Source organism: Nansenia antarctica (assembly GCF_963989245.1).
Source record: "Nansenia antarctica genome assembly, chromosome: 1".
NCBI classification, from domain to species: Eukaryota; Metazoa; Chordata; class Actinopteri; order Argentiniformes; family Microstomatidae; genus Nansenia; species Nansenia antarctica.
The window spans coordinates 30,688,165-30,703,148 of record NC_137674.1 but is presented as its reverse complement, the minus strand read 5'-3'; the positions used below and the strand labels follow the sequence as shown (position 1 = coordinate 30,703,148).

Genomic DNA, 14,984 nt, shown 5'->3' with positions numbered 1-14,984 from the left:
GGATTAATCATCTCCCACAGCACTTCCATTTATTTTGGTTCAGAGTGTGATTCAGTGTGAAATCGAATAATAACAAATACTTCATTCAGTAATTACACTCCCACTCAGTCCAGGGTTGAGTCATTGTTAAAATAATATTTAGCTGACGCTTTTCTCCAAAGCGACTTACATTGCAGTGAGTGCATGCATACATTATTCAGTATACATGATCCCAGCGGGAATCTAACCCACAACCTAAGTGTTGTTAGTGCCATGCTCTACCAACTGAGCCACAGAGGCCCATAAAGGTGTACCCAACGTGTACAGGTGTAACCGGCATAGGTCCTGGGGACCTTTTGATGCTAGTGAGCCGAAGAAAAATGAAAAATCTATTTTATGAAACGGTAACGCACAATAAGGTTCTCTTTCATCACTCTGACATGCGCTGTTTTTTAACAATAGAGCACATTGCTGTGAAAAGCTGTCTTAGCTGGCACAGATTGTTGTAGCCCAGCACTACCTGTATGGCAATTGTTACAAACTCTAGATTCTATTGTGTTTGTAATCATGAACGCACGACACACTCGTAGCACTTCAACGTGGCTTTACTGAATAACGACTAAAAGAACAGAACAATCCATTACAGATATACAGATCAGGAACAGAGCAATCCATCACAGATATACAGATATCATCACTCATCACGTGGCGGGCCGCCACGAATGAATTTCCTCCGCCACTAATTGATTCAGACAGTCCACTTTGATTCAGGCTGCGCAGAAAGGCAGCGAGTTATTATGACCGGAGAACAGAAAAAAAGCAGATTGAAGCTAGATTTAGGCCGCTTCCAGACCTACATTTCGTTACGATTTAGGGCGTAGTTAGTTACAATATGTTACAATGTTGCAATTAACCTCGTTGTTTGTGTTCGCACTGCAATCGAGACTGAATCGCTCTCAACAGGCGCGCGGCGCGAGGCGACGCGCTTTCAAAACAGTTTTGTGATTGGTCCGAATTTAGCGGGACATTTGGATTTCAGGAAATCACTCTCCTCTCTCTCTCTCTTCGCCCGTCGCCGGTCCCTTTAATCCTGTATCCTAATCGAAAATGCAACATCATCAGCGACGACTGTGGGTTATTGCATTTACTGCTGTTCTCTGGTTCATGTTCTTATAGCCTACCAGTGCTCAGTATAGAGTATTTTAAATGAACATTCGTAATGTATGTCTCTGATGTTCATGGTCAATTAAATCAGTTGTGAAACAAATAATGTTCCCGCTAATGGGTTAACCGAGCATTCTCGCACCTAGCTAGCTTCGAACTATTCATAGCAATATGCGCGGGGCAAAAATGCTGTTGTTGTTTACTGAATGCTCCATCTGACTGTCACACTGTGATTTTACTTGTGTAAACAGTTAATCAGTAACGTTAGCCGGTTTTGTGCATGTACTCTCATGTAGGCCTACTTCATATTTAGGGTTGGGTACCGTTTGGGTTTTATCTGGTACCGGTACCTAACCGATACTTTAAAAACGGTACCGGTACCAAAACGGTACTTAATTCGGTACTTTTGATTTTTTTAAATGACATATATATATATATATATATATATATATATATATATATATATATATATATAACACGGTCGACAACATTAAACAGCTTTTCACTTTTTTTTTTCTGAGGCACAATATATATTAGTTAAATATACACTCAAATTAAAATAAATGAAAATAAAACTCCTGAGCCTTGGGGACTCCATTAAGCTGGGGGTGCCTATCGTTGGTACTGATGTCGAATACGAGTACAAACTTGTTCGGCAGCCCCTCAAGGACATCAGAATATTCTTAGAAAAGGGATCTAGTGAAGAGGCCTGCATAGCCCCCAGAACCAAGAAGACCAAGAGGAAATATAACTCTGATAAACTGGAGCCCTCCACCTCGTCAAAATCCAAACTCTGTTGCCGCTCAGCTACTACTACTCCCCTCCCCCTCTCTGGTCCATGATGACATGACGATTCATTTTTCAGACACAGTAGTAGGATAAGGACAGTACCCGAATATCAAGAGATCCCCGATCATGTTGTCCACCTCGCAGAGACGCAGCCACACATCCGCACAACGTCATCAACAGACGCGTCGAATCCTGGAGTGCACTGTCCAATCAAAGGCTTGCGTTCGTAAACTCGCTCTGAGAGCGTCGCAGCGCACACTGGGCCCGACGTCATAAGGGGAGCAAGTCATTTGATTGGACAGAAGGCATTCCACGAGTGGTGATCAGAATTCCAGAACAAGTTTACGGAACGCACCCATAAGTCGAGCGTCGCGTTATGCCAACCCGCTAGCGGAAGTTGCTATTAGCAACCTTCTCGTTATCCTTCCGTACTCGCTGCTTTCACTGAGTGGAAATTTAATGTGATGTGACGTCACGACGTAGAAAAATAGAGAAAGAGATAGAAAAGTACCGAAATGAGGCATGCGCATTCCGCATGTTCCGCTGCAGCTGTAGGATATATTGGTATTTGATCACCTTCTATATAAAATCACCTGCTCGGCTTTAATTACCTAACCGCTATAAAAAAAAAAAAAATGTTGCCATCCTCTAGTTTTTGGTGAAATTACGTCTTTGTTTTGAGCGCCAGTGCGCTCTGCGAGCGAATAAAATGACCGCTCCGCCACTAATGTGAAAAATCCTGGAGGAAACACTGCTCTACCTCCTGCGCCACAGCCGCCCCAGTAAGCTGGTAGAGGACGTAGGAGGAGAGGAATCGTGTATCTAACCATTGAGAAAGGGCTCAGTTACAGCGTGTTCCGACAAAGCTCATGTGTCTCCTTCAACAATAACATGTAAATGTAGCTTTGAATACATGCAAAGTAATGCATCTAATGATCCCAGCGATGGGTCATTTATGACTTATTTATTTATGATATTATGCGTGTGTGTGTGTGTGTGTGCGTGCATGTGTGTGTGTGTGTGTCTGTGTGGGTGCGTTTGTGTGTGTGTGTGTGTGTGTGTGTGTGTGTGTGTGTGTGTGTGTGTGTGTGGGTGCGTGTGTATGTGCACAGTACATACTTATTTTTCTCTGCCCTGAACTGTTGTGTGCAGTCGTCAAACAGCTTCTGGTTCATCTCCATGAAGAGCTTGAGAGCATTATAGATGAGGCCGTGGATGGTCCTACACACACACACACACAGGAAGAGAACAGAAAAAGCAGCGAGTCAGTGTGTGGGGGGGGGCACACACAACCAGCCCAGTGAAAGGCCAGCCCTGTCCTGAAGCCAAAACCCAAATTAGATTCTGGGAATAACACTAAAGTAGGGCTAAACTAATGTTGTGCTCTCTGTGTTTAACGGTAGGACTTTCAAACTAGCCAGCCAGTGTTGAGGCTCTCCTTCCACATGAAAATATTTGGGTTAGCTAGTGTGTGTTTTGGGTTACTTCCTGGGGACTGTGTGAAAGGGAAGACAACAATGTGATTGAGTTAGTTAGCCTCAATGTGGAAAGACAGCTGTTAGTGTCAGCATGCAAGTCTGTGTGAGTGTGTGTGTGTGTGTGTGTGTGTGTGTCTTCTGTGAGATCTATTTACTACTGGGGCTTTGATGCTGAGTGAACAGACCTGGCAGGTTTAGAGTGGAGGTGTCCCTAAGCGCTGATCTTGGGTCAGTTTTACATCTTTCCCCATGATGGTTAAGGTTAGGATTCACGGAAGGTAAACTGATCCTAGATCTGTTTAGGTGGGGGTACTATAAGTAGGTTAGAAGGCGGGGAGGGGTACAGTGGGTATAGAGGTACAAGAGGGGTGGGGGTACTAGAAGGCTAGTAGGGGGGGGGGGGGGTACAGTGGAAAAGGGGGAGAGCTAGTAGGGGGGGAGGTAGTAGAAGGGTGGGGGTAGTAGAGGGGTGGGGGTGCAATGGGTGAGGGGGGGGGGGGGCTAGTAGGCTAGTCGAGGGATGGGGATACAGTGGGGTGGGGGTAGTAGAGGGGTGGGGGTGCAATGGATGAGGGCTAGTAGAGGGGTGGGGGTACAGTGGGTGAGGAGGGGTCATAGCATACTTGTTCCAGTGGGTCTTGCTGTTGCGGTAGAGAGCAGGGAACATGATGGGGAGGATCTTGGCTGCGTTGTCGCTGATCAGACTCATGATGTACTCATTATTCCAGTAGTACAGGGCTCTCTCTGCCACCTACGGAGGGGACAAGTACACAGCCATTAGTACAGAGCTCTCTCTCTCTGCCACCTACAGAGGGGACAAGTACACAGCCATTACTACAGAGATCTCTCTCTCTGCCACCTATAGAGGTGACAAGTACACAGCCATTAGTACAGAGCTCTCTCTCTCTGCCACCTACGGAGGGGACAAGTACACAGCCATTACTACAGAGATCTCTCTCTCTGCCACCTATAGAGGTGACAAGTACACAGCCATTAGCACAGCACTCATTTGTACACAACATGAATAGAGGGTGTTACAAGCATTCCCAATGTGACTCCAGTCAGCGTTTCTCAACTCCGGGCCTAGGGTGACATCAGGGGGGGCTCATTGGTGTTCCAACCCAGCACTGACACATCCAAACAATTGCCCCCAGGGGCTCAACTCGTTATAAAGAACACACAGTTAGTGTTTATCTAACCTCGTCCCCCAGGCTATCGCGCATAGTGCATACAAGCCTGGAATACCCTCGGTCCTCTGTGGCTCAGCTGGGAGAGCCGGGCACTGACAACGCGTAGGTTGTGAGTTTGAGTCCCGCTGGGACCATATATACTGAAAAATGTATTCACTCACCACAATGTAAGTCACTTTGGATTGAGTGGAATTACTGAATAAAGTATTTGTTATTATTAGATTTCAGTGAATCACACTCTGAATCGAAATAAATTAGGGGTGTGGGGTGGAGGCTGTGTGCTGTGGGAGATGATTGATGCGAGGTAGAGCCAATGGCTATGCCTGGTCTGTTTTCAGCAGTCTTGCTATTGGCTCTTGACTTGCGGGTTTTAATTGAATTGTCATTGACAGAGCACAAAGTACAAAGATGACGGGACGCGGTTTGGCACCCAATAGGCTATAAGCAATAGTGCATAGTGTAAAAGCCATAAAAGTATGGACAGATATATGTACATTGTGATATGTACAGACAAGGGCAAATATATTCTATTCTTTGGGGAGAACCCTGAGTTCAGTTAGGAAAGGTTCTCACACAGGGTTCCCACACCTTCAGAAACATCAAATTCAAGCACCTTTCAAGGACTTTCAAGACTCAATTCCCTCAAATTCAAAGGCCCAACACGGCATAGTTTGAGACAGATCTAGATGAGAATATATACAATAGGAACTATCCGCTCACAGACAACAATTAAAGAGAGGCTTGAATGTGTGAACTCTAGATGGTCTCTTGCCTTCTCTACCACAGCACAGCAAAACAATATATTGTGAAATATGTGTAAAGTTAAGCAATACAGAGACTTATTTACTAGTTGACGAGCTAAGTAAAACATTTTGGAATATATATTATTTTTTTTAGAGAGAGAGAGAGAGGGGAGAACTCAAGCACTTTCAACGACCCATGTCTATTTTCCAACATTTTTAAGACCTTGATTTTTTTTCTCTCAAATTCACAAACTTTCAAGGATTTCAAGGACCCGTGGGAACCCTGTTCAAAGGTCAGAGGGCGGCTAGGAAAGGTTCTCAATGGCATAGCGGTCAGTCTGTGGGTCAGTTGGTCAGTCACCTGGACGTGCGGGTTGGACACACATCCTTCTGTCCACAAGAAGACCACAACGTAACAATTCCACACGTCAGAAGGACAACTATAAATGCTTCTCAAAGGCGTAGTTACGGTCAGTTGGTCAATCAGTTGGTCAGTTGGTCAATCAGTTGTTCAGTTGGTCAATCAGTTGGTCAGTTGGTCAGTTACCTGGAAGTGCGGGCTGGACACACACTTGGCCAGTTGCCTGAAGAGAGGCTCCATGACCTTGACGAACTCTGAGGGCTCGATGACGTCCAGGATCTCCTCCAGCTCGTTGAGGAACATCACCTCCTTGGGGCTGTGGGTCTTGGGCCAGTACTTCAGTAGAGCCATCACCACCTGGACACACACACACACACACACACACACAGGCAGTTAGAGGATGGGTACACACACACACACGCACACACTCACACAGGCAGTTTGAGGATGGGTACACACACGCATTCACACACACACGCACGCACACTTACAAGCACACACACACACACACACACGTGCACGGGCAGTTAGAGGATTGGTTTGTTTAGTTTCGTTTATGAGGCCGTTTTAAAACCAAGCATCGACAATTCAACTGAGATTATTTCTCATTGCGTCTATTAGAAATATTTATGTAAAGATGGCCGACTTTGCCCCATTTTCTGCACATGCAAATGTACCCTAAAGAAGTATGAAAATGGCCGTTATTAAAGAAGACTTACTGGTTCCGTTAGAGTGCTGTCCTTCTCGAGAAACTGCACAACACAGTACGCCAGCTAGAAACACACACAACAGAGGACACTATAATAATAATAATAATAATAATAATAATAATAATAATAATACATTCCGTTTAGCTTTTATCCAAAATGACTTCCATTGCAGTGAGTGCATACCTTTTTTCAGTATATATGCTCCCAGCAGGGCAATTCTCTACCAACTGAGCCACAGATTAGATTAGATTAGATTAGATTCAACTTTATTGTCATCGCAGAGTACTATACAACAAAAATGCAGTTTAGCATCCAGTGTGAAGATGTCAATCTTTCCATAGGGTCAGTAACCTAATCCAAACTAATGCACTCCTTCTGCTGGGGCCAAACAAATATAGTTAATGTAAAGGTCACTAGAGGCCATGGTAAGGCACTAGGGGCATAGCTCATTATGGTATGTCCCACAGAGCGGGTTCAGAGAGCTGTTTCCTAGGAGACCGGTGACTCAGGTGACACATCGACCATACATCTCCACGGAGACCAAGTGAGAGGGACGACTGACGAAGACCTTTGTCACCATAGTTACCCAGCCCTCTGAGTTCCAGGTATCCAATAACAGCTTCGTCCTGCCTGCTGTTGCTCACACACACACACACATACACACACACACATTCTCTCTCTCTATCATGTATGTCTTTCTCCCTTCTCTCTCTCTCTCTCTCTCTCTCTCTCTCTCTCTCTCTCTCTCTCTCTTTCACACACACAGACACTCCCAGGGACTGTGTACCATAGGGGTAAAACACATAAACACACACACACACACACACCTAGCCCTGGTCAACAAGTTCTGCAGGCCACTAACCGCTCATTTATTTTACATAGCCCTGTTCAATTACCTTCCAGGAAACAAGAACGTGAGGATGCATGCAGACAAGGCTCAGGGAAAGCACTGCAGGCTGATAATAACAACTCTAGCTGGAGAGACAAGATGGCCTCCTTACCTGCGGATGGTAGACACTGAGTGACTTGACTTTGTGCAAAGGCAACAGCACCTTCAACAGGAATATCTTGTGCTCCTCTTTCAGTGGTAAGGCAAACCCATTGATTATACTGTGAAAGACACCACCAAAAACAACAACATCAACAACAAGAGCAGCCGGTATTAGTCAGCAAATCTAAAAACAGGTCCTTAACCTGACGACAAAGTGGAAAAGCAGCAGCTGACAAACAGTTGGAGATGTTATCTCAGTGAGATAACACTGTGTGACTATGGGAAAACAGCAGGCGTAAGTAAGTGTGTGAGCTGATCGTTTGGTACGGTACCTCCCCAGTATCTCCAGCAGCTCGGCTATACCGTTGTGGTGCTCCGTCTCATAAATAAACCTGTTGAAACACAGAGAAACACACACACACATGCACGCACGCACACGCACACACACACACACACACACACACACACACACACTTCATTTTAGTTGGAACATGAAACAACCTTGAAAAACTGGTAAATGGACTGCACTTATATAGCGCCTTTTTTGCTGCTCCAAAGCTCTTTACAACGGCCTCTCATTCACCCATTCACACACACATTCACACACCAATGGCGGCAAGCTGCCATGCAAGGCGCTGGCCCGCACACTGGGAGCAATTTTGGGGTTCAGTGTCTTGCCCAAGGACACTTTACATGTGGCTAGCCGGGGCTCGAACCGCTGATCTGCCAACCTTGTGATCATTAGGCGGCGACTCTACCTCCTGCCCCACAGCCGCAAGCCTTTCTAGGACATACTGTACGATGCATACAGGACATACTGTAACTGTACGATGCAAAGATGAATTCAGAGGTCTTCTATGAATCTTTGGCGATCAACTTGCCCTCAGATGAAGACAAAACCGAAGAAGCCGCTGCAAGTCAAGCCAAGCTTTTTTAATTGAAAAGTGCATTATCGCATCTTCTCAATACACTTTACAGAGTACACTAATCACAATGAAAGCAGCAGCATCAGCACTGACCTATCTGCAGCAACAACTCACCAGAGGAGGCTGGTGGAGGTAGAAACAAGGACAGGTTTATTGTAACACATGGAACGGAAATCAAGAATGGTGTCAAGCGGTGTCGATCTACCGTTCCATGCATTACAACGAGCCCGTCCTCCGATTTCTACCTCCAACAGCCTCCCCTGACACTCACCTATAGAATATGTTATTGATCTGGAGCAGCACCCACCTATAGAATATGTTATTGATCTGGAGCAGAACTCACCTATAGAATATGTTATTGATCTGTTTCCTGATGTAGGCCCGCAGGCCCAGGAACTTCCCATAGATCCTGTGGAGAGTGGTCTTCAGGAAGTCCCTCTCCCGGGGGTCCTCACTGTCAAATAGGTCTAAAAGCTGCAACACAACAACAACAACAACAACCACAACAACAACCACAAGTAAGTAAGTGAGATTTAAATTCCTTCTATTGAGATTTCAATTCATGCCATCATGATTTACATTCATTCATTCTATCAAGATTTCAATGAAATCTGTCAGGATTTGAATTCATTCCATCAAGATTTCAGTTCCTTCTATCAAGATTTCTATTCATTCTATCCAGATTTCTATTCATTCTATCCAGATTTCTATTCATTCCATCAAGATTTCTATTCATTCTTTCATTCATCATGAGTCATTTTGGAGGGAAGCCGTCATCTCCTACAGTACCTGCATCACAAATTTCTGGTCAATGTACTTCTTGGCTATATTGGGTTGAAAGTCGGGTGATTCTAAAAACCTAAGGAAAAATTCGTAGACGAGCTGTAGAGAAACAAACAAGACAATTCAGAAAATCAACGCATGTTGTGTCCACTTAAACTCCATTTAATAATGTTTCATTCACAAACTTTTATCAGATCAGCAGATGGGAGAGACACCAGGCCAAAAAGTAAATACGTTCTTTTTAATGATTAAGTTCAACATGATCACATATGACGTAATATCGTCAACTGTAATTGGCCAGTAATTCATCCTCTGCTTAAACTCATTTCATAAGTGTTTAAGGATAATTTAATCATTGTAACATCAAGAGTAGGTCAGCCGGGCGATGTCAGGATGCGTTTCTGTAACTCTACTACTATCTAAGATTCAGCACTGGCCTTCTGAACCAGACACAGACATTTCTATAGTGTACTGTGGTCACTACACTCTACAGTACAATCACTCTAACTGGAGGTGTGTGTGTGTGAGAGTGTATAGTATATTGTACAGTCACTCTAACTGGAGGTGTGTGTGTGAGAGAGTGTATAGTATATTGTACAGTCACTCTACCTGGAGGTGTGTGTGTGTGTGTGTGTGTGTGTGCGTGCGCGCATGTGTGCGTGTTTGTGTGATCTTGTCCAATCTATCTACCTGTAGTTGTGTGTGAATGTGTGTGTGTGTGTGTGTGTGTGTGTTAATCTACCTGTAGGTGTGGCCACGCGGCCTCAAGCGTGGGCTCGTCCTCCTCTGGGTCAAACTCCGCCCCTGTCGGGTTGGACGACGGAGGCAACGTCCTGAACATGTTCACATGGAACTGGGGTGTGTGTGTGTGTGTGTGTGGGTGCGTGTGTGTGTGGGGGGTGGGGGGAAGCGGAGAGAGGAAGAGAAAGAGAAGATTCTTTAACATCTACAGAACAAAGGACAGGAGTTCTGCTAACATACAGCTCTATTTCCTTATTCTGAATATCTACCTGACCCAACCCAATCACAAATCACCACCATTCTGCGGGGGGGGGGGGGGATGGGAGGAGGGTGTGTGTGTTTGTGTGTGTGTGTGGGTGGTGGTAGGGTGGAGTTTCGTAGCGTTAACATCATCTTGAGTCCATTGTAGGTGCTATGAACAAAAAGAGGATCTGGTCTGGATCCTGGATCATGCTACACAACAGTATATGAAGCTTTCAGGAAACCCTCCCCTTGTCACTTGACCCCCCGACACTACAATGGAAGTGTGTTGTGTAATGTCTCAGCAGCATCAACTGACTCCTGTGAGGAGAGCTATTCCCAGCCAGGAGGAGGTCATGGGACAACGCAGGTGGTCGACTGCTGCCTCAGGAACACTGGGAGAGCTGTTCTGCTCTTTCCCGAGCTGGGGAGAGCTGTTGAAGCTAGGCTAAGCTAGGCTAAAGCTAAGTTAAACCTGGCCCTGAGGAGAGCTGTTAATGCTAGATACGCTTGGCTAAGCTAAGTTCAACACAGCTGTCGATGCTAGGTAAGCTAAGCCAAGTTCAACCCTCAACCAGGATCAATCTTATTTCTGTTCCGTCTAAGCTAGACTGAGGAGATCTGTTGATGCTAGGTAGACTAGGCTAAGTTCCACCCAGCTCTGAAACAGCTTTAGATCATATTCATTATGATCTCAAATGAAAAAAACTGATTCTAGATCAGCACTCCTCCTCTGAGACGCTTTGTGGAACGGGGCCCAGTTCTTTGCACACAGCTCCTGTACATTTCCAGTTTCTGAACGTTCCGTAACACTCCACCCTTTTGAACAGGCCCCAGCTTTGGACTGGATAGCCTTCATTCATGGATTTATTCATTCATTCACCGAGAGTAGGCCTAGTTTTTTTTTTGTATTCCCCGTCAAAGATTATTATAACAAGTCTCTCATTAACATGTCCATCAATAATGGACGCTTTGATGACGATCAGAGAACAACTTCAAAGTCAATATTTCTGTGATGACTAGAAGACAAAGGAAGGGAGGGTAGGAGTTGGACGGGATATTTCTGTCCTCTCATTGAGTGTAGAAACCGAATGAAGTCTGGTGGGAGGCCAGGAACTATCCTATCCCATCCTCCGGTTTCCAGCCTCAGCCCCAGCCTCAACCCTAGCCTCACCACCCCCCAGCCTCAGCCCCAGCCTCAACCCCAGCCTCACCACCCCCCAGCCTCAGCCCCAACCCCAGCCTCACCACCCCCCAGCCTCACCACCCCCCAGCCTCAACCCCAGCCTCACCACCCCCCAGCCACAGCCCCAGCCCTACCACAACCGAAGCCTTACCCTACCCCAGCCCTACCCCAACTCAAGCCCTACCCTACCCCAACTCATACCCCAACTCAAGCCCTACGCTACCCCAACCCAAGCCCCAGCTCCAGCCCTACCCAACCCCAGCCCTACCCTAAGCGCTTTGAGTTGCATTTCATGTACGAAAGGCGCTATATAAATAAAGCTTTACTTACTTACCCAACCCAATCCCCAGTCCTACCCCAGCTAAAGCCCCGGCTCCAGCCCATATCGAAACTCAATCCCCAGCCCTACACCAACTCAAGCCCTACCTTACCCCAACCCGAGCCCCAGCTCCAGCTCCAGCCCTACCCCAACCCAAGCCCCAGCTCCAGCCCTACCGAACCCAACCCCAGCTCTACCCCAACCCCCAGTCCTACCCCAACCCAAGCCCCAGTCCTACCCCAGCCCAGGACCTTGGCCGTCGGACCTCTGGTCCTACTCACCACGTGGACCACCTCTGGGTAGATGGGTTCTGTGATGACGTTCCTGTTGTGGGTGATGTACTCCACCATCTCGCTGAGCGCCGCCCGCTTCACCTCCTTCCATTTCAGGTCACTTAGTGGGTCGGACAGGAAGTCGAAGAGCACGCAGCACTGCCGCAGCTTCTGGACAAACAGCTTCTCCTGCTCGGCCGGGGCCACGTCTGGGAGGGAGAGAGGGAGAGAGGGATGAGGCATGGGTGAGGAGAGGGAGAAGGGGAAGGGGAAGGCGGTGGTGAGAGACGGGGTGAAAGGTAGGGGGTGAGGAGGGAGGAAGAGAGAAGGGGCGAGTGTGAAGGGAGAGAGGAGGAGGACAGAAAGAGAAAGAGAATGGTGTGTGTGTATGAGAGAGAGAGAGTGAGAGAGAGTGAGGAGAGAGAGAGAAAAAGAGAGAGAGAGAGAGAGAAAAGGGAGGGAGTAGTACAGGGAGTAGTGGAGGGAGAGAGAGAGGGAGTAGTACAGGGAGTAGTGGAGAGAGAGAGAGAGGGATTTCTCAGTCAGAAGAACTAGGTGAGAGTTCAGAGCTCGATAAGGGCATGCAGATGTGTCATTGAAAGAAAGTTCCTGAAAATTCAATACATAACAATTTGGATGTTTCACACAATGATGTCATAGGAAACGTAGTGTATCGCTCTAACCCTACCTCCACCCACAGGAACTCTGAAGTTAGACTCAGACTAAACTCCACAACAACAACAACAACACAAACAATAACAAACAACCACGCCTCTCACTCTCATCCTCACTGTGCCAAGACAATGTGGCCCTTGGTGCACATGGTGGCAGACGCCAGCGTGACAGTAGGCATACAGTAGTGCAACATCATGCCTACAGCGGGTGGCACGCACACACACACACAAAGCATACGCTGCACATTCCAACATACCAGTGTATTACTTAAAGATGTGTGAGTGTGTGTGTGTGTGTGTGTGTGTGTGTGTGCGTGTGTGTGCGCGTGCGTGCGTGCGTATGTGAGAGCCACATGTCTGATGTCTGTTCAGACACAGACAGAGCTGTGAGACACACAAGGGCTGTCAAATCAACATGCTCTTGCTCCTCTCCTGTCTCTGTTACTAGGCAACAGACCCGGGCCTGGCACTGGGCACAGCCCCTGGCATGGCCTCCCTGCCAGGTAAGGTGGCAGGGAGAGATTCCTGCTGGCTGCCATGCTGGGAAGACTGGTATTACTGGTACTATTACTGCTGGTACTGTAGGTATCTAATGGTATATAAGCTCATCTAGGGAATTCTGTTTCAAAGGTGTCTGAGTCACAGCAGTGGCCTACATGATGAAAGGCAGACCTTGGGTTTGAAGTTGTGTGAGGTAGATAGATCTAATAGATGATTAGATTCATCGATGTGTCCATCGCTGGCATTGTAATCGGGTCTTTCAAACGAGAGAGAATCGATGAATCATAAAAGACTACTTTCCCCTCACTTTCAGTGGCACCACTGCAGCCAGCCACTGGTGTGTGAGGGGTGTTGGCGGGTGTTTGTCTCATTTAATCCAACAGAAACAGACCCTGCTCTTTCAGTCCCTCACGTACACTATCAAATCACTCCTGGCTGGCTGCTCAAGCAAGATCTCTGCAGTTGTAATAAACATAATAAAAAAACAATAACTATTGTTGTGGAAGTGATTACACCTCAATGTGAGGTGAATTAATCAACCCTGGTAACCCTGGTAACCATCAGTGACAGCAGTTGGTGAACCCGGGAACAAGTTCAGACTTTTATTCTGAAAAAAATGTAAATAAGTTTCAACGTTGTTGAAAATCAATGACACACTCGCTAGTCAAGCTAAAAATATTGCAATGCAATGGATTCGGTGAGCAACCCCCACTACTACCTAGTTAACTGTAACACTACTTTACATTGTTAGCAGGCTCACAAAACAAGCCGTGTTAGTTGACTAGCGAGTGTGTCATTGATTTTTCAACAACTTTGACATTTATTTACATTTTCCAGAATAAAAGTCTGAACAAATCTCGGCTGCCGACTTGTTGGCAGTTTCACCAGCTGCAGTCACATATTAACAGATTACCAAGAACTTGAATCTGACCCATGCCTAGTGTGAGGTATAGCCCTTCTGGGAGTGTCATATTTTCATGGCTGGTGCTGGTGTTTTGTTCCCCAAGTCGGCAAGGTCATCCATCATTTTTTTTTTTTTTTACAGATTATGAATGTGCAGATTGTAAGCTTTCAAATGATGTGTCATACACATCTGAAAATAGTTGAAAATATATGCCCATATATTTGAATGTCGGTACACCTCAAAGAAAATAGCTGAGAAATTCACCCTGAACCAAAACAGACTGTGACAGGTATTATACAATACGCTAAGGGCGGGGCCACAAGGTTGAAGACATCGTGATTATATTGTCTTGAAATAATAATAATAATATTATTATTATTAATAAATATGATGAATTATTAAATAATATGTCGTCTAGCTGTCAACAGCGAGTATGTCTCGAACGATGCACTTTCATGCAGAGCAGATCTCATTAAAAGGGGCATGATTTGACTTGTGTAATTGACTGTGAATGGAAGTCTGCAGCCATGCCGGGGCCTCACTGAGTGGTTCATTGATGGTGAAGGAAAGATTGCATTCGGGCTAAGTACTTCATTAATATGACAGAGCTTAACGTGCTAAATGGTGTCTGATGAATACCCCTCTAAAATATGTTTCAATGTGATCTGTACAGTATCAATGTACTACATTCAGTATGTTTTATCTAAGAATAACCACATTTCCATATTATTACCAACAAATGCTACGCTATAAGAGCGCTAGTTTGCACTGCGAGGAGAGACTGAAATTAGATTGTCTCTGTTCATTATTTTCCTCATTTATACTCATATGTGTATGTGTGTGTGTGTGTGTGTGTATGTATATATGCAAATCTTTGGCACTGTAAATGAGAAAAATAATTTGTAGAGACAGCCTAATTGCTCTTTCACTCTCTCTCTCTCTCTCTCACACACACACACACACACACACACACACACACACACACACACACACACACACACACACACACACACCAGTGTTAGTATGTGTAGGG

General features: G+C 45.8%; 1 protein-coding gene across 1 annotated transcript in view; it reads right to left on the bottom strand.

Annotated features, from left to right (window-relative positions):
- Positions 1-14,984, bottom strand: part of ppp2r5ca (protein phosphatase 2, regulatory subunit B', gamma a) — a gene marked incomplete at its 5' end in the record, with an annotated part of 41,400 nt that overhangs the window by 5,733 nt on the left and 20,683 nt on the right. The window contains 10 exon segments of the mRNA XM_080534630.1: positions 3,052-3,153; positions 4,034-4,161; positions 5,891-6,061; positions 6,424-6,477; positions 7,416-7,524; positions 7,738-7,797; positions 8,675-8,805; positions 9,121-9,213; positions 9,857-9,967; positions 11,882-12,081. Of these exon segments, the coding sequence (XP_080390756.1) occupies positions 3,052-3,153; positions 4,034-4,161; positions 5,891-6,061; positions 6,424-6,477; positions 7,416-7,524; positions 7,738-7,797; positions 8,675-8,805; positions 9,121-9,213; positions 9,857-9,967; positions 11,882-12,081 (1,159 nt within the window).